Here is a 25,100-nt window from a genome sequence, read left to right as displayed (position 1 = left end):
GCATCTGGCATGGCACCGGGCCTGCCGCTACAGGACCCGCCCTCTTCCCGCCTTGCTGCCCCATCCCCTTATTAGGGACTTGGTGACAGTGTCTCCCTCGCTCTCGGTCTCCAGGCCACAGGAAGGGGTCTCCTTCCTTGGGAGGACCAGGTGGATCTGACCGAGGCCCTGCAGTTTGCCCGAGCCAGGGGTGGTGGGGTCCACCCAGGGCCCCACAGCCTTCCAGAACCTGCATTGGCACTCGTTCCAATGATGGGGTGGTCATGCCCACTGAGGATGCTGAGGCCCCCAGAGACCCAGACACAGGGCCCCAGGGTTGAGATGGCACCGTTCAGTGTACAGCAGACTGTGCAGCCTGTGGCAGACCCTGCCCACCCACACCCAGGACCTGGACGCCTGTCCCAGCCCAGAGGGGACGTCTGTGACGGCCGTGGCCACGGGTGCTCACAGCTGGGCCTCTGCCGTTTGCTTCTCCAGAGCTGCTCTCTGAATGAGACCGGCTGCAGCCTGTTCGACTTTTTCCTGCGCTTCCTGCGGGGCAGCATCTTGAGGATCGGGGGCAGGTGAGTCGGGCCAACCACCCCCTTCCCTTGTGGCCCTGCTCGGACCCCAGGGCCCTCGGGCTCCCCTGCCTCGGTGTCCTGGCTAGAGGCGAGTGTGCACCCATGTGCATGTACCTGTCTGCCAGCTGTGAGCAGCAGCCCCTCGGTGCCCGCCCACTTCTAACTCTGTCGCCAGGTGCTATGTCCAGGGCCGGGGGATCCCCCAGGGCTCCATCCTGTCCACGCTGCTCTGCAGCCTCTGCTACGGGGACATGGAGAACATGCTGTTCACCAGGGTGCAGCAGGACGGGTAAGGGCCCCTCCCGTTCTTGGGGCCGTGTGACCCACAGAGCATCCTGGGTGCTGGTGCTGCAGTCGCTTTGTCTTGAGTCAGGCCAGGCCGTCGCCCCTTCCTCAGGGGTTTCCAGGGCCGTGGCATGCAGCCTTGCGTGGCCCCGTCTCTGGGTGGCAGGCGGGACAAAGACACACAGGTCAAGGACATCTCTCCCATGTGCCTTTCGCCTGACTGTTTGTGGGACCTGGGCCCAGTGCCGGCTGGTCACCGACCCATCAGAACCGGGGTTTCAAACCCAGCCACGTTGTGCTCCTGCTCATTGGTTTGTCCCAGTGGCTCTGGCTGACAGCAGCCGACTTTGGTGGGAGCCTGTGGTCTGGGTGGACGTGGGTGCGCCAGAGGGAGCAGGTACACTCAAAGCGGTCATTTCCAGTTCTGGGTTTCCAGGGCATCCTTTAAAGCCCAGTTCTAACGCTTGCGTGTTGACGGAGGGGTTCTTAATGCTCGAGTTCCAGGTTGGCAAACGTTTAGGTAAAAGGGAAAAATTGAACTCTGCCAATGCAGCCTGGTCAGGAGCATGGAAGGCTGTGTCCCCAAGCTGACCACGCAGCGTGTGGCCATCAGCTGGGACGAAGGCCTGAAGCGGGACCCCCACGACCCTGGGCGGGCATGGGGGGTCATTCTGCGCTCACCCGGCGTGGGCTGCAGGCTTCCCAGGACCACGCAATTGTGTGGGCAGAGGCCCCACGGGGCTTGGAAGAGGGCAGGGCACCCAGCTCCGCACAGCCCGGCTCAGTCATTTTCCCCTGTGAGGTGGAGTTTCAAAGGGCAGCTTTGCAAGTCTGTCTGGCCAAAGCAGAGTCCCACGCCTGAGCTCCCCTGGGCGCCCATTTGCACATAACCCCTTGGTTTGGCAGTCAAGGACATTGGTGTCGGCTAAAGGAACTTGAGGTGTTTATTTCAAGCACAGCCTTTTATTCTTTGCGGTGTGAATTCGGAGGTCTGGGCTTTGGGCTCCCTGGCAGGCTGCGTCAGGTGTGTGACCGGAAGCCTCTCCATGCCTCCTCGTTGTAGGGTGCTCTTGCGCTTGGTGGATGACTTCCTGTTGGTGACGCCTCACCTGGCCCAGGCGAGAGCCTTCCTTGGGTAAGGACCCCACCCCTGGGTCACCCTGCGTTTATGGCTTGCATGTGCAACCCTGACTCGTTTCATTCACGAGTGTTCTGTACACCGGGGCTGAGCTGTTCCCGGGGCTGGCAGTGTCCTTCCTGCACCATGCGGGCACCTCGCCTGCACAGAGAGAGGCCTGGGGTGCCCATGGGCACCAAGGATGGTGCGGCCCACGCCTCCCCTGAGTCTCGTGGGAGCTCACTGGCTGGAGGCTGGGCGAATCTGGACACTGCCCAGAGCTCCTTCCTGGAGGGGCTGTGTTCGGGGAGCCCAGACACACCCCGGCCTGGCAGGCACAAGGTTTCATTCTACACTGTGAGCAAGGAAGTGGCTGGGAGGCTCCTGCAGCCCAACAACCTGGGTTTTCTTTATGGGATCGGTAGGACTCACTGAATGGTGATGATTTGCGTTTAGGGGTGTTCGGGAGTCTTTGCACAATGATGGGTGCAGTGTGGCATTTCAGGACAGTGCAGTGCACTGGTCACTGCATACCCCAGGGTTGGCCTTAGAGTTGTCAGCTCACGTGACCCTGCCAGGGAGCAGGGCTTGTAGCGTGAGCCCCCTTCCAAGTAGCCTCGGGCTCTGTGGCTCTGACCTTTTCGGGCTGACTTTACAAGAGGAGAAACTTGGAAGTGCTGAAGGTTCACCTCCAAACTGTTGCCACCTGAGAGGTGTTTCTGGTGGCCACGAGGCATCTGCGGTGCAAACACACTGGGTGCTGGGCTCTGTGTCCCCCTCCATGCCCTCGAGCACAGCAGGCCACACAGGTGGTGCTTGATGGGATTGGTGAGGGGGATTGGGGATGGGGTCAAGTCCAGGTGGCCCTGCTGTGTCCACCGGGCACAGGCCAGTGACCTCTGGGGACAGAGGACACTAGAGAGTTCTGGGGGCAGCTCTGGGCTGAGGGTCTTGGTCCAGGGTGTGGCTCTGGGTGGGTGTTTGGTCCCCAGAGGTGGGCCAGCTGAGGGCCCGAGGAGGACACACGGGAGATGCAACGCAGACCCGATGCAGTGGCAGAGGTGACTGTGCCGGGCAGTGTCCCGAGCTGGTGGCTGCACGGTGGGTGCTGTCGGCTCCAGGGAAGGAACGTGCAGGGCACTCACCGAGGAGGCCCGTGCTTGGGGAGGAAGTCCCTTCCTTAGGGCAGACCGAGGTGGACGCTGGCCACGCACGGTGCTCACAGTGGTGCCCGGGTGGGACTGTGTGGGTCACTGGGGACAGGACCCCACAGCCCTGACAGGAGCGTGCAGGTCACCGGGGACAGGGCCTGCCGTGTGGACATCTGAGACCCGTCCGAGGTCCCCTGGCCCCCCATTCTCAGCTGGTTCGCTGCTCAGTCCTCCCCTCTTACCCGAGTGGGGAGTGGGGCTGTGTCCGCCTCCCACTGCAGCCCTGCAGTTCTCTGCACCCAGGACACCCTGGGGACCCACGTCATGGCATAGAGAACTCGCCCTGCAGCTCACCCCCACTCTGCCCCAGGACCCTTGTCCGTGGCATCCCTGAGTACGGCTGCACACTGAACCTGCAGAAGACGCTGGTGAACTTCCCCGTGGAGGACGGTGTCCTGGGTGGCCCTGCCCCGCTGCAGCTGCCCACGCACTGCCTGTTCCCCTGGTGCGGCCTACTGCTGGACACCCGCACGCTGGAGGTGCGCTGCAACTATGCCAGGTATGCGCACCTGGCGGGGGCAACGGGCAGAGGCACTGCGGACCGGCCCTGTCCTTGTCCCCTTTTGTACACAGCAGGCAACCATGGGCCTCGGGGTGACCCTTCCCATCTGGGGGGCAGAAGATGTTGCACAGACCTGGGGTATACCATGTGTCCCCAGAGATGCAGCCCGACCCTGAGCCGAGGTCCCGGCACCCGCCTGAAGCTTGGGGAATCAGATGCAGAAGTCCAGGCTGTTGCTTTTAGGAGTGAAAAATACAAAAGCCATGGTGGGGCCTTGCTGCTCTTCACATTGGCAACTCTGGCTGTCTGGGCTTCGTCACCCAGAGCTGGACTTGCTGTCCCCACCGTGCTTTCGGGAAGTGGCCTCCTGAGTGGAGGGAGGGTGGGTGTGGCGCTGCTGGCCCCCGGGCTGGAGTCCTCATGCAGGGGCGGGCCTGGTGTACTCGGCACACTCAGCCCTCCCGCAGCCGGCCCGGTGCTCCCTCGGGACATCAGGAGGGACACCCAGGCAAGACGGCCAGGTAGCATCTGCAGCGGGAAGAGTTTGGCATTTTATCCTGCCCCGAGCATGGCTCAGGTGGCAGTGTGAGGGACACTTGACCGACAGGACAAGAAAACAGTGGAGCGCCACAGCCCCCCGTCAGGGCTCGGGACTCGTGCCGGGATCCCCAGCCATTTAAGTGACGTGTCCCCTTGGCCGTCGGGTGGCTCACAACCCCTGACGCACTGTGGGTGCTGTTGGCAGTGGCTGCGCTGTGGCGCTTTGGGAGAGTGAGCAGGGGAGGCAGCAGCATCCAGAAGAGACGCAGTCTTTCCCGACTGTCCCCACCCTGCAGCTGGCATGGTCTGTGGAGGGCGACCTGGGTCGGTGGGCTACGTGGGTCAGTCCGTGAAAAAGGGGTTGATGGTTGAATTTTTTCCAAAGAAAGCTGATGGGAAGAAACTACGTCTTTCACTGGCTGCATAGACTAGAACAAACCCTGGTAGAAGGGTCTGAATACAGACAAGGACAGTAGGAGGAAGAACAAAAAAGACTCAGAGAAAGCAAGCAGGTGTTCCCGCTGTGGTGTCAGAAGGGGAGGCAGCAGCGTCTGGCAGGAGGGGAGCGTCCGACGCCGGCTGTCATCTCCGGTCTCCTGCGGGGGAGAGCGGCTGGGCCTCGGTGCCGGGCGCCATGGTAGCCCGGTCACCCGGCTGCTGTGGGCTGCGCCCCGTCGCCCCATCACCTGGATCCCTGCCCCCACCCCCCATGGCCTCCCACGAAGGCCCAGGGCAGAGGCTCACGCCAGCTGGGCAGGTGGGACTGCGAGTGGTGGGCGGTCGCGGAGCTGCAGGAAGGAGCATCGCGTGTGTGCGCACCGTGGTCGTGCCAGCCTGTGGGGCAGTCTCTCAAAAGTGGCTCCTGGGGCGTTTGCATGCCTTCCAGAGCCTCCATGCCAGCGAGCAGGTCCTAGACAGGTGCCCGGCCACCCCAGTGCCAGAGCCAGCCGCGCGCCCAGCCAGGGAGACAACTCCGCGGTGTCCGGCCATGCAGGGCTCGTTTGGTGCTCCTGCCGTCCACCTCAAGTTTCCAGGAGCGCTCAGTCACACGAAGGAAGCACGTGTCGAGCCCGGGCGCACGCAGGCTGGCTGCAACGGAGCGTCTCCGAGTGGATTGTGCACATCGGGCACAGTGCGCGCAGGCGGGCTGGGGGCTGAGGGATGCCCACGCGCCTCTCCGTGCTCTGTGCGAGGCTGGCCTTGTGGCTGCGTGGCACGAGGACGAGGAAAGCCCTGCAGGCCTCGAGCAGGTGATCTTAGCGCCGGGCTCCAGGCCTTGTCCCGGAAGTATGACGTGGCCTCTCGGGCGCAGCTCATTTCTTGCGGGGGTTTGTACTTTGGATGAGTCCTGTGGGTTTCGGCAGCCTTGTTCGTCACCGGTGAGGGAACGTGTACAATGGGGTCCAGGGCTGGGGTTAAGTTGACGCTGCTGGGTCCCGAGGACTGGTGGCCCTGGGTCCGGGTCGTGCCGCGGGCCAGATGGAAGTGGAGCGTGTCACCTGCACCCTGGAAGCCCCACTGGGTCCCACACAGGGAGCTGGTTTCGTGGAGTAGGTCGTGGGAGTCACACCCCTGATGCCACACCCTGTGCTGCAGTTACGCACGGACGTCCATCAGGGCCAGCCTCACCTTCGACCGCGGCATCAGGGCGGGGTGGAGCATGCGCCGCAAGCTGCTGGCCATCCTACGGCTGAAGTGCCATGGCCTCTTTCTAGACCTGCAGGTGAGCAGGGTGGCGGCCCCGGACTGCACCATGAGGTCGATTCGCAGGGCTGGCTGTCCAGTGCGCGTGGGCCTGTGTGTGTGAGATTGCATCAGAATCGTCCACCTGCTCACGCAGCCGTTCCTCTGCCTCCTTGGCCCCAGTGCCCTTACTCACGTGGCGGTTCCCAGCCCTGGAGCCTTCCGCGGTGGCTCCGCCTTTGTTCTGTGCCCTCAGTCCCCTTAGTGGCAGCACTCCCTGGCGAAGCCTGGCTGGGCTTCTGGGGAGAGAGGTGGCTTCTCCACGCAGCCCTTTCGCTCTGCTTAATGACGAAGAACATCATCCCGGGGCACAGCTGACACCCTGTCTCTGCGCCAGGTGAACAGCCTGAGGACGGTGCTCATCAACATCTACAAGATATTCCTGCTGCAGGCCTACAGGTGGGTCTCGCGTGTGGCCACCAGGTGGCAGTAGAGGCCTGGCAGTGCTTGGCCTTCATTGTCCTGAGACTCAGGCTTGACAGGTGGAGCTGCCTGACTCGGGCCATTGAGGGACTTGGGGTCCCCGAGAGCAGGTGAGGCTTTGCAATGGCGTCACTGTCCGCACCCCACACACTGGCTTTGCTCTGCTGGCTGGAGCTCCCGGGACACTGTGTCTTTGGCAGGTCCCGAGGGTGGGGCTGGGACGGGTGATCTGCAGGTCACGTTCCACCTTGTGCATCACCTGGGCACCTCCCCTCCCCACCAGACTCGCTGAGGCTTCCTGTAGCAGCCTCTGTGAATGTCAGGCCAGCAGTGACTTGTATCCTGCTGTCATGGGAAGGGTGCTCTGCAGAGGCCGCAGCAGGGCCAGCGTCTGCCTGACCCCGGGCTGGGCAAAGAGCTGCTGTGTGGCGTGGCAGACCCAGCCTCTCCTGCAGGGTCCTTCTGGTCCAGGGCTGAGTGCAGGGAAGCGACCACCCTGCAACACGGGCGTGAGTTCAGTGTTGCACACCTGGGCTGGGTGTGTTTGGTGTGGCACAAGATCACTGTCACAGCTCCTTGGTGGGGAGCAGAGAGTGGAGCCAGAGGTCCAGCCTGAGCGCCTTCCCTCGCCCTCAGCCCGCCATGGGGTTCGGCGTCCTGTCCTCCAGGGCTCAGTGGGGCCTCGTCGGATGACAGCCACACAAATGAGGACATGACACACAACACGTTTGTGCTCATTGTGCGTAAACACCCGTGCACGCACAAGCTGTACACAGTACACGTGTAATTCACGTGTGTGCACACAGACATGCACAGGTGTGCATGGTACCCACGGGAGTACATTCCAGCCAGGAGACACAGCCAGGGGCCACACGTGCGCACACGTGTGAGCACGCTCCATCTGACCACGTAGGTTCCACGCCTGTGTGCTGCAGCTGCCGTTCCACCAGCCGGTTCGCAAGAACGCCCCGTTCTTCCTCCGCATCATCTCCGACTCAGCCTCCCGCTGCTACTCCATCCTGAAAGCCAAGAATGCAGGTGTGCTGGGGCCCAGGCACCAAGATGCCCACAGGGCCCAAGCTGTGTGGGAGCCTCGGGCCAGGCGGTATTGAGAGGGGCTGTCCTGCAAGTGCGGGGCGCAGGCATGCCTGGGTCCTCAGCCTCATGTGCTCCCCAGGGGTGTCTCTGGGGACCAAGGGCGCCACTGGCCCATTTCCCTCTGAAGCTGCCCGGTGGCTCTGCCACCAGGCCTTCCTGCTCAAGCTGGGTCATCACCGTGCCACCTACAAGTGTCTTCTTGGCCCACTCAGGACAGGTGAGCACGCGCTGGGGAAGCGGCCTCCTGGGGCCTGGCCCTGTCTCCATCCAAGCACCTGGGTTGCCCCCCACCTCCTGCCCTGGTTGTTCCTACACCTGGCCAGGCCATCCTCAGCCCTGCTGCCCCTTGGCCACTCTTGGGGCCCGGCCCCCATCCCCTCAGCATGTCTCAGGCCTGGCTGAATACAGTCACCTCTCCCAGAGGAGCCTGAGCCCTGTCCCTCTGGCAGCCCAGACTCAGCTGCGTGGGAAGCTCCCCAAGGTGACGATGGCCGCCCTGGAGGCTGCAGCCGACCCTGCCCTGACCATGGACTTCAAGACCATCCTGGACTGAGGCCAGCACTCCACCACCCTCATCCGTACCTGTCTCAGGAGGGGCCTGCCTGCCCGAAGCTCTGGAACTGCTGAGGCTGCTGGGGTGCCGGCAGGGGTTTCCAGTGCCTCCTTGGGGAAGCACAGACCCCAGCCTGGGTCCTCCTTCAGTGCTGGCCATGGGGATGCACGTGGGCTCTCTGTGGATTTGCGGCAGAGCACCTCCACTGCGAGTGTCTGCAGGAGCCCTCTGCACATAGCTCAGGGGCTCTGGCCGGCAGCGCCACCCAGACTCCAGACCGCTCCTGAGCCCTCAGCCTAGGGCAGTCGTGGCAGACCCACGGCGCATGCTGAAGCAGGCTTGTGTGTTGAAAGCTCTGAAAGCTTCCTGCTGCCGGCCCAGGCTGGCCCACTCCCTGTCTGTTGGCTCCCACATGGAGCTTTCAGGGTGGCGGGGGTTAGTGGAGGTTGCCGACACACAGGGCTGGCAATAGCCTACCGCCCCTGTTGGCCCTGACCTCCGTCCGCGCCCCTGTGCCAGCGCGGGGATGCAGCGTGTGCGGTCGGGTGGGGGGTGGTCCTGGCTCTGCATCCCCCACTGCCTACTCTGTTGTCTCGTGCCAAGTGCTGTGGCCTTGTTTGTCCATCTCGCAGGCCGCCTGAAGCACTGGCCAGGGGAGCTTGGGCTGGGCACACGGGCAGACCTGTCAGCCAGCAGGCGCTTCTCATCACAGGTGGAGGGACTGCAAGGGAGGGCCAGGGGGCCGGTGTGCACGGACAGGGGGTTGGCGGCAGGCAGGTGGTGGCATGGCCCCAGGAAGGCAAGGTGGGGTCCTGCTCACATGGGGGCAGTGGCGGGAGAACGCAGGGAGGTCAGGGCTGGACCTGGTGTCCTCTGAGGTCTGGGTTGGGGGCTGGCTCTGGAGGGTCCTACTGAGTGCCAGGAAGGGAGTAGACAGTCCCTTGTCCACCAGCCAGCGTGCAGGGCCAGCTCCCAATGGCCTGGCTGTGGAGTGAGGTGGGCTCTGCAGCCTGGGGTGGGGCCTGGGAATTGCATGTTGACAGGTTCTCTGTGCTGTTGGTGACCCTGGTAGGGCTCCGTGTGCGGCCCCGGAGTGGAGCAGTAGCCCGGCACTGCCTAGTCAGCTCTGGACTCTCAGCGGGTGGGGGTGCAGAGGACTCAGCCGTGGACGTGAAACCAGGGACAGGTGCAGTTGTCTGGTCCTGCCAGGGCCGAGGGCCAGGTGGAGCCGGGAAGGGCCGCTCCCTGCAGCAGCCTCCAGGAACCTGGCCCGGTGCTCTGGTGCTTGGGTTACACCTCCCAGAAGGGAGCTGTTCTGGTGGCTCCTGGGATGTTGCCGATGGCCGGAGTGCCCCTTGGACGGGGCTTGCAGTTGATGCCACGCGGTGAGCGTCCTGCCAGGGTTTAAGGCAGCCAGGTGTGGCCTTGTCTGTCACTGTCACCATGAGTGCATCCCAGTGACCCGAGCCCAAGCCCACGGGGCGCGTTGCAAACGTAGTGGGGCCCGGATTCCCCGCGTGGCGCATGACAGTGAGTGCTGGGCCCTTGGCAGCTGGCCTGCTGGAGCCAACGGCAGACACCTGCAGCTGACAGAGCAGGGCGAGGGTCCTGGAACAGGCACGGCACACTGCCAGGACAGTGGATCGGGCACCGCCCTTGGTTCTGCAGGGCTGCGGCACTGTTTCTCCAGCTAAGCACATATTGCTTTGGCTTCACGCAGAGTCCCTGGTCCTGCTGAAACACTGAGCTCCTCGTGTAGGTGTGTCCTTCATAGGGTTCCGCTCACCTGGCGTCCTGTGAGTCCTGTCTCACACTGCTAGGCTGGGATGTGGCTGGGGGGATCACTTGCCTCCTGTGCAACACCTAGTACAGCAAAAAGCAGAAATAAAACAGAAAGAGCCAGAATTCCTTGGGGCCACGTGAAAATAAATGTTTGAAAAAACTGGTTGTTTGGCTTCCCAGTATCCAAGCTTCCTATTAAGCTCAGTGTATGTCCCATAGAGAAGGGGAAATCGAAATGGAAAAGGAGGGAGAAGGGCGTGTGAGTGGCAGTGGATCATTGAAGGCCCTTGTGGAGGTCAGGGGAGTCCCCAAATGAGGGGCTGCGTCCCTCCTGCAGGCTGCTTCCTGGTGGTCCCTCCATCGCTCACCCTCAGCACTGGCACCATGCCCAGCTGCCTGGATCCTGACCAGTGAAGGATGCCCTGGACGGGGTGGGGGTGCCGTGAACTTAGGGTATCAGACCCCCAGGAGCTGGTGGCAGAAGCCCGGGTCTCAGCCTGTGAGTGTCACCTCAAGTGGCAGGTGTGAACTAAAATAGGTGGGATGAAGCCTGCTGACCTGCTGGCCTTATGGAGCACTTCCTGGTGCTATAGTGCTCACCAGCAATCAGCTACTCAGGAAACAGGCTCGAGGATTAAGAGTTTGGGGTCCGCTTGGGTAACTGCGTCCCCTGCCTCCAAAAGGGTGGGGGTGGAACTCGCTGCTTGGGTTCTATCACCTGCACCACAGAGAGACCACCCTGAATTAACCTGGGCAGCCCAGTGTCGCCATCTCTCAGGTCCCTAGAAGTGCAAGAGGGGAGCTGGAAGGAGTTCGGGCAACACTCCACCAGTCATTCAGGAGTAGGGGTGCAGGGCGGCACACACCCAGGGATGGGGGCTACAGGCTGGAAGAGCAAGCAGGGTGCCCAGCCCTGCCAGTGTGGACTGGGGAAACGAGGCCCGGTGCCTCCCTTTTCCAGCTGACAGCCACCAGCTGTGTCTCCACGCTTACTGCTATAGCCCTGCGGCAGCCATGTGCAGGTGCCACTGGCACCTCAGCGGCAGTGGAGGACCTGACGGATGGCAAAGACCAGGGAGGGACTGGCACTCACTGCTGGTTGCTCCAAAGTCCCCAGCCCCGATGGGCCCTGAGGAACACAGCTGCTTGGAAGGGTCTTCCTGACTTCAGATCCGTCATTTCCATGGGAGCGCCAGAGCTGTGGATCAGACTGCTCTGGCCAAGCAGTCCTGTGGCAGGGAAGGTTTCCTAGGCCCAGCCTGGGAGGTTTCCACTTTGGCTTGAAATGTAGGCCTCAGATGACTCCACCTGGTCCTCCAAATGACTTCTGCCATTGCTTTGGAAGTTGCCACGTAGGACTGTAACACAAGGATGGCACATGCCCAGCCTGCTCCTATGCACAAGCAGCGTGCCCTCGGGCCACTCTGGGAGGGTTCCCCCTGTGCACTGCCCAGCAAAGCCTCCCCTGAGCGGTCCTGCTGCCTGCTCTCGATGTTTGGGGGTCACGGGGTGATCAGGCTGCACTAAGGCCTGCTAGCCCTGCAGAGCAGAGAGCAGCAGAGACCACAGAAGTGTCCCCAGAGAGCCAGCAGACATTGTTGGCAAAACCCCAGGAAGCCTTCAAGGGCACCCCAAGCCCTGGCTGCTGAGGCACAGTAGAGCAGCGAGGAGCTGCCGAGAGAACACCAAGAGCTCATGGGAGCCAAGGGCCACTGGCACGCAAAGCCCACAGCTGCGACACCCGGAGGGCTGGGCTTTTGGCAGCTCATGCTGCCTATCTCAGTTGAGCTCAGGAACCCCAGCCTGCTGGTGACAAGACGCGTCAGGGGCCTCTAAGAACAGACAGGGCCGGGGATCTAGCTCAATGGTGCCACGGCCTGCCTTGCAAGCACCAGGTCCCCAAGTTTGATCCCCGGTAACAAAACAACCCCGAGAGGTAGTGATAGGCCCTGCCCAGTGGCTTGTTGCATGGCAGGGCCCTGTGGCTGCCCTGGGGACCCTGTGTATGTGGTGACACTTCCAGCCCGGGTGGAGCTGGTGCCCTGGGAGCCCGGCCTGGGCCCCTTGCCCCTCCTGGGTCTGAGCACCTGTGCCTGATGGGTTGGAAAAGCTGACTCGGGTCTGGGTGATCTGGGTGCAGCTCCATCGCGCTCCGGCCAAGCTGAGGCTGCGGGCTAGAGTCCTCAGAGGTGGGAATGGAGCCCTTGCAGCGTCTGCTGGCTCAGGCCGGGCCCCCCAGCCCGTTGGCACACCCAGGATCCTGGAGCCTGTGGCCACAGGGATGATGGGTCTGGGAGATTCTGTGGACTGTGACCTCTGTGGTTGCTCTCCTGCAGCCCAGGTGTGACAGGGCAGGCCTGAGTCTGGGCACCCGGCTGCCCCGTCCCACCTGGGCTCATCACCTGACAAGGCACCGTGCTCCTTGGGTGCTGTCGTTTGTGTTCCTGCCCTAGACTGAGCGCTCCCACACCCTGGCTGCCGCTGTGGGGCCCCCATGTGGGTCCCAGCCCGCGCTGTGAGGGAGGGGCTGTTCCCCAGAAGCTGGTGGCTGCCCCAGAGTGAGTGTTCCAAAGAGCTGTGTGCGTGGTTGCCTCTGTCCCCGTAGTTGAGAGGGTCCCTCTGCAGAGCTGGCCCTGCCCTGGTCACAGGACAGAGCAGGCCTGAAGCTGGCAGGCAGAAGGCACCTGGGGCTCCGTGGCTCCTGGACGACAGCTCTGTTTGAAGCTGTTGTACCCCAGGCCCTCAGAGCTGTCCCTGAGAAGGGAGCGGGCTGGGGGGGCCGCTGTTCCCCCACTGCTGGTCAGGTGCCAGCCCGGCCTGCCTGAGGGACCAGCCTGGTGTTCCCTGCGGGCAGGCCCAGGCCTGCTCACTCTGCTCTCAAAGCTGCCCTCAGCTGCTCCTTCCTGGGCTGCTAGGCAGCCTCCCGGGCCCCCAAGGCATCTGCCCGCGGCCCTGACCAACGGCATGTTGGGTCGGGCAGACACACTGCACCATGACCGGGCCACCTGGCCACGCGTGTGCCGACCTCCCAGACATCCTCCACCCTGCCCTGTTACTCAGGCTGTGCCAAGCTTGTGGGCAGAGGGGAGTTTGGGAGATGAGCATCCTGGGCCCCCTGTCCCCGCCTTCCTTGCTCGGAGGCTGCAGATGCCGTGGTCTGGGAAGGACACAGACGCTGCCATTGCCAACCTCCCCAGCAGGCTGCTCTCCTGCAGTGCCACTTCTGTGACATCTCACACCAAGTCTCCCCAGGCTGAGGACCCGGGCCCTGCTCAGCCCCTGGGAGTTTTCAAACTGTGGCACAGATGGGAAGTACAGCTGTGGCTGAAGCTGCTTGCTGGGCATAGCCTGCTGTCAGCAGCCCTTGCCTGTGCCGTTCAGGGCCCGTGGCAGGACTGGCAGGCCCTGCAGTAGAGTGGGACCGTGTCCCCAGCCACTGTTAGGGCCACACCCCAACCCCTGTGCGCTTGCCAGCGGTCACAGTGCCCCTGTATCTGTTTGTCCATGGCAACACGGTGGGCCACCCGCTGTCGGACTTACCAGGCACCCTCCCTCGAAGAGGCTGGGGACGCCTCGCCCTCCCGTGTGAGCCACAGCCCTGCCCCTCCTCCCACGCCCCAGGCTCAGCGACCAGCCTCCCCTGCAGCTTGCCGTCCAGACTAGAGAGGGGCTCTCAGTCGGGCCACAAACCGGAAAGGATGCTGCGACGTCCAGGGAGAGGCCCAAAGCAGAGAGGCGGGCTCTGGGTCCGGGGGCCTGGTGCCCACCTTTGGGCTCGGCCACCTGAGTGCCCTGTGGCTTGTCTCGTGTCTGTTGTGGCTGAGGGCTGGCTGGCAGAGGTGTGTGCTGGGTTCCAGTGATGGAGCAAGGTGGCTGTGGGCCGAGCCTGGGCACCAGGCCCCCTGTCTCCTGGCTGCCCTGTGCAGCATGCTTGTCCCCACGTGCTTGCCGCCTTCTCAGTGGGCCTGGGGAGGGTGGTGACCGTGGGTGGGGACACCTACAGGATGCCCCTCCGAGGCTCAGGGTGCTTAGTGGGGACACCTGGGATCGGCTCTGTGCTCTGCAGGTGAGCGGCCATGGCTGTGCCTTTGTTTACCCTGGGATCTGGGCTGGGTGTGGACCAGGCACCAGGGACCTGCCCCCAGCCATGCACCCAGGCCCACAGCCTCCCTGGTCCACCCTGCCTGGTCTCCAGCGCCACGGACAGCGCTGCCCAGCCAGGACTTCCTGAGGACACCCAGGTGGGTCTGTAACCTATGCTTCCCTGGATATGGAGGTGAACTGCACGTCCAGGGCCCTGCGCTGGCACCTGAGCCTGGCTCCGCGGCGCTGCTGGGGGAGGGAGGGGATGAGGAGCCGGGGTGACAGCTTCCCAGGGCTTGGCAAGGAGGAGGAGCCGAGAGTGAAGGAGTGAGTGAGCAAATGAGCAGACGAAGGTAGTGCTCGCCTGGTCCTTGCTGATCACCAGCTGATCACCAGCCTTTTCGTATCACCACAGACAAGTTAGCCGCTTTGGAAATAAAAGCAGCAGTGTTCCATGCTTCTCGGAAACAGCATGGGGTCATCAGCCTGTGGCCCTGGTGACCAGCAGGGACAGCCCTTTGGGCCCTCTGCAGCACCCCACTTGCTGGACGTGCCGACTGCTTGGGAAGGACAGGCACCTTCTGCTGGCTGGGTCCCTGCCAAGCCCAGTGGGCTGCCCCTGCCTCGTTGCTGGTGGGACTGCTCAACTCTGCCCCTGTCAGTGTGGATTCATGGGGTGGCAAACAGCCATGCTGCTGTGCCCGGGGCCTCGTGGGCCTGGGCAGGCACTGCTGCCGCCCAGACCGGGAGTTCCCAGGGCCAATCTGTCTCCCGCTTGGGACACCATTGAGCCGGACACCGCTGGGGAGCACCAACCGCAAGGCCTCAGTGCAGAGCATGTAATGGGGTTGGGTCTGGGGGCTGCAGGCTGGGAGGGCCCCATCTCCACCCTGGCTGCCCCTGCCCCAGCCCCTCAGCAGCCACTGCTGTCCTGCAGCTTCAGCCCAGTGTCCAGCTGCGTGTCCTCCCGCCTCTGCCTGCGCCGGGGCAGCAGCTGGGCCAGGGCGGACGCTGGGACCCACAGCAGGGGCAGGAAGGACAGGAGCATGCAGACGGCCTGCACCCAGCCAGGGTAGATCTTCTCCTCCTGAGCCGGGAACAGCTCCTGCGGGACAGGAGGGCACACTCAGCCGCTGTCCCCCAGGACACAGCAGCACGCAGGGGCCAGTGCTTGGCCACCGGAACTGGAGTGGATCAGCAGCGTCCCCTCCTCCCCAGAGCCCAGGAGCGAGGGCTCTGGAGTTCCCGGTTGGGCGGAGCTGCTTGGGGCAGGGGACCACAGAGACCTGGCTGGGCTGCTCTGTCCCCACTCTGTTCCGACTGCTGAGATGCCTCGGCTGCTCTGTGTGGATTCGCAGAACCCTTCTGGGCCCGTCTCTGCCTTTGCCACTGCTAGGCTTGGAGAGGCGCTTGTGCCACCCCTGGAGGGCACTAAGCTGAGGCCCTGCTCTGTGGCCTTCCCTGCCTGGCTGGACCAGCACCAGGACCCTCTGGGGACCTCCCTGTCAGACCCAGACCAAGCAATTTTCCCTGCTTTCTCCTGAGGGAGGCGGAAGGGACCGGGAGGCCCAGAGTTCAGACTGCGGGGTCCCCACTCCCCTGATCCAGGCCCTTACCCAGGTCCCAGGGTTACAGTTGGCTCTGTCCCACCAGGGACATTGGAGCCTGGTGTTCTCAGGCCTCGCAGTGGGCACAGCTATGTCCCTAGCTGCCAGAAGTGGCCAGGCCACATTACCACATAGGGCATAAGTGTCCACATGTGGGTTCTGCCCCCTGCCAGGCCACGCCCAGGATCCCAGGCCCCCATGTCCCTGCAGGGAAGACCTACATATTGGGGGTTCCAGGCCTTGTAGCTGGGTGACCTGAAGGCCAGCAGGACGATGTAGGACAGGAGGATGCCCAGCAGCATCAGGGGGCTCACCACCCGCCACGACACCCGCCAGTAGAGGCTGGGCCACTGCCCGGTCATCCACTTGACATCAGCACAGAACCTGTGGGGGAGCAGGGCTGAGGCTCGGGCTCCCGGTGGGCCCAGTGGACCTCGCCTTCGGAGGGAGGCGGGGATGACAGGCCCTATCAGCTCCACGGCACCGGGCTGAGCCTGGGTCGGGCAGCCCTGTGCCGCCCAGCCTTCAGGCCCAGGGGCGTGCTCGGTAGGAAAGCACTCACCGCTTCATACCGTACACATAAATGACCCCGACCACCTCCAGGAAGGCGAAGGTGACCAGGTTCAGGGAGGCTGCGAAGTTGTCAAAGACCTCGAGCCAGTAGCTTCCAGACTGCAGTGTAAAGCAGGTGGCCGAGAGGAAGCACAGCAGGCAGGCCAGCCCTGGGGACAGCAGAGTGGGTGGGTACACAGGCAGGTGTCCTCGGCTCCCTCGGCCCGGGCCCCTGCCTCCCAACCCCAGGCTGTCCCTGTTGGCCGCTGGGACCCCTGGAATCCATGTGGAGCATCGTGGCTCAGCCTCCCACGGGGCTTGGGCATTGGGCAGTGAGCAGAGTGGGCAGCAGCCCTGGGGGCTGGACGTGGGGACAGTCCCTGCAGGTGGCCAAGCATCCACTCACCAGTCAGGACCTCCTTGGGGACCCACCGGGGCAAGACCCCCATGTCCAGGAGCGGCGTGATGATCCCCTCCATGTTCCCGAACATGGAGGACAGCCCCAGGCTGAAGAGCATCCCGAAGAAGAGCACAGCCCACACAGTGGCCCCTGGCATGTGCAGCACAGCCTCGGTGAAGACGATAAAGGCCAGGCCGGGGCCTGAGGCTCCCTGCAACACGTGCACGCCTTGGTGAGAGCCGACCTGGCCCTTGGGGACAAGGGGTCATTGCTCCTCTTTTCCTAGCCTCTGTGAGCAGGGGAGAGGGGTCCTGGAGCTCAGGACCTGGGCAACCTAGCCTGGGTCCCAGGCCCACAGTCCCCATGACCCAAGCCCGGACACTCCCTGGGTCAGAGCACCTCGGTGCCCGCGCCCTGCCATCATCCTGGGCCCCAGACCTGTGGCGGGGCCTCTCCCTGGGCACAGGTGGACTAGGATTCCCAGCCCCCCGGCTGGCCCCACGGGCACCTGGTCCAGGAAGTCCTTGAGGCTGCAGGCCCGCAGGGGCAGCCGGGCCACCCTCCCCGGCTGGGTGGCATTGAGGTGCAGCAGTGCGGCCGGGTAGCTGTCCCTGGAGATGCTCTGCTCCGGGAGGCTGAACTCGTTGATGAGGCAGAGGATGTTCCTGCATAGACAGAGAGGCTGGCCAGTGGGGCGGGTGTCACCATCCCCAGGCCATGTGGAGCCCGCTCAGCTGGCAGTGGGCCCTCACCCTCTGGGCCTGGGACGGGCACTGCTCTGTGGGCACCAGGGACGCACTCACCGGTCCAGGCACTGCCCGTGGTCGTTGGTCGCCTTGAAGCCCATGATGGAGAAGATGGTGACGGATGCGTACAGGGAGGTCACGCTGTTGACCAAGGCGATGATCACGGCGTCCCGCCTGCAGTCATTCCTGGGCACAAGCACCCGCCATCAGGATGCTGTGGACACAGCCTGTCGCTTCCTGGCCTGTCGCCCCACCAGCAGCTCCCTCGGCCCCGCCCCGCCCTGGCAGTGGCGGCTGTTGCAGTGCTGCAGGGGCACGGGGCCTCCACTCTGGTCCCCGACCACCAGGACGACGCACACCATGTTTATGCTTTTATGGCCCGTGTGTCCGCCACCTTCTGGGTGGGTGTGCGGCCTGGTGTGAGTGAAACGCGAAGTTGTCATGAAAATAGAGTCGCTCAGGTTGGCTGTGAAAAGGCAAAGCCAGGAGGTTGAGAGTGCTGTGTGGGCCTCACGAATGATGGTGACAGGAACTCTGGCAAAGGACTCGGCCAGGGCCACAGGCAGCAGGGCCTGGACCTTGCTCAGGACGCCTGCCCACAGCAGGCTGCCTGCCAGACCAGGATGAGCGCTTCGGGGCATCCTCCACTTCCTCATCCTCTGCCGTCTCTAGGGCTCCGGTGCGCCTCGTCCCCTTGTAACACCCGGCCGGCCCCAGGAGACACGGCTGTTCTTCGGAGCCTTAGGGCTGACACGCGTGAGGGCCCCCCGCCCGGGACAAGCTTGCCGTGTCGTCCTGGGAGCCTGGGCTGACGCCCAGCTGGGCTCACAGGGGAGCAGCTCCGAGAGAGAAGCACCTGGTGCCTGTCCCCAGGCCCTGCTGCCTCAGCACCTGGCTGTAAAGCCGTCCACACCCCTGCCGGCCGCCTACCTGGGCGGGTTGTAGCTTGCAAAAGCGATGTGTCCTCCGAAGGCCAGGGACAGAGAGAAGAAGATCTGTGTGGCCGCGTCCAGCCACACCCGGGGGTTCAGGAGAGTTTGCACCTGGGCCGGGCAGGGAGGCCTCAGTGTGCAACAGGCCAGCCCCGGACCGCTGGACAGCCTGGCCCCCCGACCCTTCCCCGGCTGCTTCAGCCATCTTAGCGGGTGAGCAGCTCTGTTGCCAAGGGCAGCCCAGACCCGTGGGGGCGAGCGGCCCGAGAGGCCACAGGGCCCTGTCTGTGACCGCTCTGCTGGCTCCTCTGCCCCGGACCTGGCATTTGGGACCACTGAAGGCCTAGCACAGGCCACCTGCACATGCGCCTCTGCCAGGTCTCGGGCAGACTCAGTGCCACCAACACCCCGTGGCAGCCCTGGAGTCCCCGGGACAGGACAAGATGGCCCGGGAGGGCACAGGGCCCCCTGGACCTGAGCCCTGGAGCGAGGCTGGTGCTGGCCACTGCGACACCTGGGAGCCCAGCGGCACCCTCCGAACCCAGTTCCTCCTCCCAGGCCCCGTGCGCCCCTCTTCACCCGAGTCTGCTGCCTGACCACCGTCCTTGGGCCAGGGCCCTCTGCTCCAAGTCCTCTCCACCCCACCCCCGCTGCCTGGGAGCCGCTGCTCGGGCACCTCCCAGGGAGGGAAGTTGCCGGCGGGACCCCCGTACATTGGGGGTGAAAAGGTAGGTCAGGCCCTCCGTGGCGCCAGGCAGGGTCAGGCCTCTGACAAGGAAGATGGTCAGGACCAGGTACGGGAACAAGGCCGTGAAGTAGATCGCCTGTGGGCAGAAGGGGGGTCTGCACGTGGGGCCTCACAGCACAGCCTCAGAGAAGCAGGCGGGGTGGGGCGAAGCACCGGGCCAGCAGCAGGCCCTGGGGTTAGGCGGCTCAGCCGGCTCAGGCGGGCTCAGGCGGGGGTTGGCGGGCGCAGCTCAAAAGCTTTGAGCTCAGCGTGCATGCCTCAAGGGTACAGTTTGTGACCGTGTGGGCACCGCTAGGCACAGACCTCGGACTGGCAGCCTCAGGATAGGGCAGCCCTCTCCACGGCCACCCCCAGCTCTGCTCCAACCCCCACCAGCCAAGGTTCAGGCCCTGACCCTGCTGCCAGCACCCTCCACCCGCCCCTTTGTCCACAGCCCTGTCATCGGCTGGGCCTGGCCGACCCCGCTCACGTGGGCCCACACCAGAGAGCTGCAGTAGTGAGTGCTGGGGAGCAGCTTGGTGGGGAGCAGGGCCTGGTACGTATGGGGCTCTGGCCCCGAGGCCCAGCACCACGGAGGAAAGCTCCATGCAGACGGGTGTGTGGCGTCACAGAGGGTTGCTGGGAATTCCCAGCTCTTCGTGCGTCTCGGCTGTCCACCCCTCGCTGAACAGGACTTGTCACCTGGGCAGCAGGCCGGGAGCCACTGCGGCTGGTGGCCGTAGGTCCCTGCAGTGGCCGTGTCGGGAGGTGAGGCCCAGGTGCAGGGACTCGGCCGCTGCAGGAAGGAGCTGCCTGTGCCCGGCACAGGCTCAGCAGCTCCCAGCCTCGGTGCTGCCCCAGGCAGACACTGGGTGTCTAAAAGATAAACTGCCTGACGCTCAACCCTAGCAGCTTTGCCGGAAAATGCACCTGGAGACCACAAGGCTCAGTGAAATAAAACTGGGACACAGCTTAAACAGCACATGGCCGCTCACGTGAGAAACCCAAAGCGTAAATAAATCAACGAGCAAAGTGAAACCCAGATAATAGGGAAGGCGGAGACAGATCTTTGGCAAGAGGGAAAGGAACCAAAACACTGAGGGAGGGGCAGAGAAAGGGCATGAAAAGGGGGTGAAGGTGCGTGCAGCTCCCCTCGGCGAGTGTGCTTATTATGTACCGCAAACATGCGTCCGTAGAACAGTGAAACTTAGATAAGAGGGTAAAGCAGAAGCCACGGCCGGGACCGCCACTGGCAGCGCATTTGCATTCGCATTCTGCAGTGCGGGAGGATGCCAGGATGGAGCCCGGAGGGAGGAGCGGGGGGCCTGGAGGGAAGGGCGGGCCCAGAGCCGCCCTGGCCCTGGGGCACAAGGGCACCCTGCTCAGGGGCCGTGCCTGTGGCAGAGTTCCGCCAGCCCGGACGCGGTCGCCGAGGGTTCACCTTGCCCGTGGTCTCGATGCCCCTGCTGATGCACAGGTACACAACCGCCCAGCTGGCAACCTGGCCCAGCAGCAGCCGCCGCTGCACGGTGCCGCTGTCCGAGATGTCGGCAGTGATGTTCAGCGTCTGCCGGTACCAGAAGTAGCTCACCGTGCCACTGGCCTGGCACTCCGCCACCAGCCCTGCGGCGGGGCGGAACACACTGCTCGGAGCCCTTCCTGGCTGTGAGGGGCCGCCCTTGGGGTCTGGAGGCCCCGGGAGGAGGAGCCCGGCTCCTACCCCACGCTGCCCCACCTGTCCTCCCTCCTGTCCCTCACCGGTCCTGTTGAGGTTGGGCGGGCAGGTGCTCCAGGGCAGCGGCTGCTGGAAGGAGTTGAGGAAGTACCACAGCACCCACACGAGCACAGTGTTGTAGTACAGGCTAACCAGGAAGGACACGGTGAAGCAGCCCAGGCCTGCGCCCGCACATGGAAAGGTGGACAGCCACACGTGAAAATGGAAGCCTCCCTCATGCAGCTCCTGGGGCCTGCGGGGTCCCCCAGCACCCAGCACCCGTGGCCTGCAGTGGTCGCCCAGTCCCGCCCGGGTCCCACCACGCGCACCTACTCCGCCCAGGTACGGGGAGATGGCCGTCCACACCCCGATGCTGCCCCTCCGCAGGCGCTGGCCTATGGCGAGCTCGATGTGAAACAGTGGGATCCCCTCACAGACCAGGGCGATGAGGTAGGGGATGAGAAAGGCACCTGCGTGGCACGAGGCCCCCACCGTCACCCGCAGGCTCTGGCGGGGCCGGATGCCGGCCAGGGCTCAGTGGCATCACCACTGACCACAGGGGCCGGGACTGGGCTGGACGAGCCCCGGCTGGCTGAGTGTCACCGGGCTTCCCTGGCTTTGCTGGTGGAGGCCCCGCCCAAGTCCTCAGGGGCTGTAGGTGGCCGGGGTGAGAACCCAGCGTCTATCTGGGGACACCTGTGAAGCTGCCGCCCGGGCGGAAGTAGCTCCTGCTAGGAATGCAGGTTCCCAGCCCATGAGTTTGCAGAGATGAAGGCTGAGTGAGGCCCCAACCCTGGCACACAAGGCTCCTGCTGGCCTTTCTGCGGTCCCTGGGCAAGGGCTGGCTTGTCTGTGAGTGACACCACTCAGCCATCTTCCTGCCTCTGGGCCTAGGTCCCACAGGCAGGATGTCCCCCGTCCCTGGGGAGTCAAGAAGGGCCACTTCGCTGACTCTTCACCTCCCTTTGCCTCTGTCCAGCTGGATGTGGAGAGCACACCACAGAGCCGGCTGGACAGGGACCCTGGTCCCCAGGAAGGATTCTGTGCCCTGGGCCGATGCCCCAGCAGGACCTGCACAGGAGGCAGCAGCTGCGCCTGTGCAGGAAGAACCGGGCAGATGGCGCAGGGCTCTGGAGGTCACAGGGACAGCTGCTGCATCCTCTCCAGTGAACTGTCACGGGGACTCTGCCTGGCCCCCTCCCCACCTGCGGGCAGGTCTGGATACAGTCTCCAGGCAGCCTCCAGCCTGGACATTGAGCCATGCGGGCTGCAGCCAGGCTCTTGTCAACATTAATAAGCAGCAGGCCACACCTGTCCCTGACGGTCAGCCTGCCGATCAGATCCCCTGGGCTCAGCCTGCCACGACCCGCCCGAGCTGCCCCAGTGAAAGGCGCTTGGGGAGAGCAGAGGAGATTGGTGAGCGGGAGGAGGCTGAGCCTGTGGGGTAGGAAGTCCACACCACACGGCCAGGAGGACACGGTCCCTGCCGACAGGCTGGCACTGACCGCCGACTGCCCCGGAGACCCTGGCCAATGCCCTCGAGCCCACTGAGGCCCCGAGACACTGTTGTGGAGGAGAGGAAGTTTTGTGGCAACTGCAGAGCTGCATGGGGACTGGGAGGCCCATGAGAAAGTGGGCAAGGATCAGGATATGCGGGGGTGTTCTCATCTACACTGAAGCACACTGGCTTCACCACACACACACACACGCGCACACACACACACGCACACACACACGCACACGCACACACACGCAGAGCCCAGGCGCACCCTCGCAGGGAGGGACCTGGAGGACTCGCTGCACAACTGCGGGACCCTGCGGAGCCTGAGTCAAGCATGAGGCAGAGGCAGCAGACAGCTCGAGACCATGGCTCTTGGGCCAGCTCGGTGTACAGTGTGGAGAAGCCTCCAGGCTGGAAGCTGCAGCTGCTGCAGGTGCTGGGGGCGCCCTGGCCCTCACTCACCTCCTGCCACCCATCACCGACTCAGTGCTCCGGCAAATAAACAGCCCCACGGCGGGCGCTTAGTGAGAGTCACAGCAAACCTTTTGGCCGTGTCGGTGCAGAACTGGGGATAGACCCCAGGGTGCTCTAATGCCAAGCTACCTCCCACCCCTTTTAAAGGTTCTTTTTTTAAAATTTTGAGTCAAGGTCTCCATGAGTAGCCCAGTCTGGGTCGGAACTTGCGGTCACCCTGCCTCAGCTTCCTGAGTAGCTGGGATTACAGGTACACGGCCCCTGAACCTGGCGGCTGTACGTTCTATTTAAATATCTTGCCACATTTATAACAGGTTGCTTTGACAGGCTTGTCTTTGAAGAGCATGTGTCCCAAGCTGAGTAATTACACCTGGGAGAGGAAATTTTGCCCTTGGTAGTGGTGGGTTCATGCAAACTAAAAATGCAAACATCACCAGTGCTCTGTCCACCCGAGCTGAGGCACCTGGTCACCCTCAGAAGGGCCAACTTGCTGCCCACCCTGAAAGCCTGCCCCATCCACATTGCCTGAGCCCGGAAATGGGTGAGAAATGGGTGCCCTGGCCCTGAAGGTGACGGATGCTGCCCCATTTCCAGCCGGAGAACATTTCTGTCGCAAAAGCCCGAGGCGCCATGGGGCAGGAAGACAGCCCTGAGAGGCCCGAGACCCAGGGTCCCAGGCCGGCCCGACGGAGCAGGCCTGTCCCGTCAGGGGGGACACTGGGCCCCATTCACATCAGCTCCTGAGGCGGCGGTGCCTGTCCCCTCTCATGACCCAGGCGTCCAGCGGTGACCATGGGGCCTGCAAGTTTAACGACTAGCACAGCATTACCAGCAGCCCTGCGGGTGTCGTACAGCCGGGTTCTGGGAGGACCCCGTCCCAGGGAGGCTGGTCTGGGGAGGTGCATCCTGGATGCCACCCTGAGAACCCGGGGAGGAGTCAGCCCCAGTGCCCCCGACACTCCGTGCAGCAGGAAAACGTGGTCACAGGTTCTTCCAAGGCTGATGGCCCTCAGGCCGGGAGGACACTGCTCCTGCCCAGGAGAGAGAGCCCGAGGGGGTGCCCGGCTGCTCACCTCCCCCGTAGGTCTGGCACAGGTATGGGAACCTCCAGATGTTCCCCAGCCCCACGGCGAAGCCCACGCAGCTCAGGAGGTACTGGAACTTGTTGTCCCACTGAGGCCTCCTGTCCTCAACCGTGTCGACAAGCAAGCCCGGGGCCAGGGCCTGGGCCATCCTGGCTGGCACCCCGGGTGCAGGGTGGGCTGGGCAGACACCTTGCCAGCTGTAAGCCTGGCTGCCTCTGAGCTGGTCAGTGGCAGCTTCCTCGGCGGATTTTCTCATTTATTTAAAGGAATTTGGTGAATTGGTAACTAGGCCTGGTTCCTAACTCAACCGCAGCCCGTTCCCAAGGGCGGTGTCCCCAGCCCTGTCCCACATTTCACAGCCAGGCCCTCAGCACGGCTGGCTGCCAGCAGCATAACTCAGGGCTGTTCAACAGCAGCCGCCGGCCCTGAGACCTCCCCGGACTCCCAGGAAGCACCCCCAGCTGGTGTTTAAAAACTGATTTGTTCTGAGAGGCTGAGAAGGCAGATTGAAAGTTGGAGCCCTACCTGGGTAACTTAAAGACCCTGTCTCAAAAACATTAAATTAAAAAGGCCTGGGGTTGTAGCCCAGTGTGAAGACCCTCGGTTCAATCCCCACTACAGTGTAATGTGCCTGCACACACACACAGGCACACACACCCACGCCAAACACAAACAAAAGCAAAAACCCTGTTTACTAGTTTGGTATTTTTGTACCAGGGATCGAACTCAGGGCCTTGTGCTTGCGAGGGAGATGCCGGTGCCACTGAGCTAAATCCCTGGCCCCCCTATTTACTATTTGGAAACTAAGCTTATATATGTGAGACCGCAGAGGTGCATGCCCCAGGGAGGTCACACAGATGCATCCCCTGCTGGTCCCGTGTCCCCAGGGTGGCTTCTTGCAAAGGCCACAGACCTGAGCCCGGGTCCACTGTAGGCAGCCACTGCCTGCCATGGATGGGAGCTGGCGAGCCAGCTGGGGCTCCCCCTACCCAGCTGCTTCCTGGAGGCGGGGGCACCCCACTCCTGTGCCCTGCAACTCCTAAGTTGGTGTCAGTCCTCCCCGTGCTCGGGCCTCCTGCAGGGGTCCATCCCAGAGGCCCCTGCTGAGTGCTCCCTGAGCTCCGGGTCATCCCTCAGCGCCTCTCCCAGGGCCAGGCCAAAGGCCCTGACCCAAAGCTCTCACACTCCAGGATGCTGGCCTCCCAAGGGAGGCTGGGGTTCGAACATGTGCATCCTAGATCACAGCCCATGGGTGAGAGGCCAGGTGACGAAAGGGTCGCAGAGACGCAGGGAGATGAAAGGAGGGCGGGCAGATGGGGCTGGTGGGTGGTGTCCCCTGGGGCCACAGGTCCCCTGCAGCCGGGCACTGTTGTCCTTCCCACCTCCTGCCCTGCCACCCTGCAGCCCCTTGTTCAAGGCCCCTGTCACCTGCCTGAGGCCAGGGGGTGCCACCTGCCACACA

At 63.7% G+C, this 25,100-nt stretch overlaps 2 protein-coding genes across 10 annotated transcripts in view; one reads left to right on the top strand and one right to left on the bottom strand.

Moving 5' to 3' along the window:
• The window catches only part of Tert (telomerase reverse transcriptase), a 30,052-nt gene extending 15,403 nt beyond the window's left edge, over positions 1 to 14,649 (top strand). For 3 of the 8 annotated variants that reach the window (XM_021258580.2, XM_087189177.1, XM_087189175.1), the window contains exons 8-16: positions 478 to 563; positions 739 to 852; positions 1,912 to 1,983; positions 3,487 to 3,675; positions 5,815 to 5,941; positions 6,299 to 6,360; positions 7,298 to 7,422; positions 7,562 to 7,699; positions 7,932 to 14,649. In XM_021258580.2, coding sequence (XP_021114239.2) covers positions 478 to 563; positions 739 to 852; positions 1,912 to 1,983; positions 3,487 to 3,675; positions 5,815 to 5,941; positions 6,299 to 6,360; positions 7,298 to 7,422; positions 7,562 to 7,699; positions 7,932 to 8,035 — 1,017 coding nt within the window. In that variant the 3' untranslated portion in view covers positions 8,036 to 14,649. The other 5 variants (XM_087189174.1, XM_087189172.1, XM_087189173.1 and 2 more) reach the window with 4 other exon arrangements.
• A 74-nt stretch (positions 14,650 to 14,723) lies between these two features.
• Positions 14,724 to 23,807, bottom strand: Slc6a18 (solute carrier family 6 member 18). 2 transcript variants are annotated; one of them, XM_021258581.2, is made up of 12 exons: positions 23,627 to 23,807; positions 20,908 to 21,048; positions 20,623 to 20,760; positions 20,306 to 20,487; positions 18,851 to 18,961; positions 18,136 to 18,248; positions 17,263 to 17,391; positions 16,968 to 17,124; positions 16,466 to 16,670; positions 16,070 to 16,229; positions 15,729 to 15,891; positions 14,724 to 15,005 (listed from the first exon to the last, which is right to left on the bottom strand). In XM_021258581.2, exons 1-12 carry the CDS (start codon positions 23,784 to 23,786, stop codon positions 14,814 to 14,816), a joined length of 1,851 nt encoding a protein of 616 aa, XP_021114240.1. In that variant the 5' UTR covers positions 23,787 to 23,807; the 3' UTR covers positions 14,724 to 14,813. The 2 variants fall into 2 exon arrangements, with proteins under 2 accessions (XP_021114240.1, XP_021114241.1); XM_021258582.2 differs by lacking the exon at positions 18,851 to 18,961.
• Positions 23,808 to 25,100: the final 1,293 nt, after the last annotated feature.

This window comes from Heterocephalus glaber, unplaced genomic scaffold (assembly GCF_053883595.1).
Source record: "Heterocephalus glaber isolate CG9 unplaced genomic scaffold, H.glaber_assembly_v1.0 deba00001537, whole genome shotgun sequence".
Lineage (NCBI taxonomy): Eukaryota > Metazoa > Chordata > Mammalia > Rodentia > Bathyergidae > Heterocephalus > Heterocephalus glaber.
The sequence above is the reverse complement of the archived record's forward strand: the minus strand, read 5'-3'. Positions and strand labels throughout refer to the sequence as shown.

Coding starts and splice junctions, on each gene's coding strand:
- Slc6a18 (XM_021258581.2), bottom strand. CDS start 23,786: ATGGCCCAGGCCCTGGCCCCGGGCTTGCTTGTCGACACGGTTGAGGAC. Junction 20,761..20,907: donor CCCGTACCTGGGCGGAGTAG/GTGCGCGTGGTG, acceptor GTGCGGGCGCAG/GCCTGGGCTGCTTCACCGTG. Junction 17,125..17,262: donor CACGGGCAGTGCCTGGACCG/GTGAGTGCGTCC, acceptor CTGTCTATGCAG/GAACATCCTCTGCCTCATCA.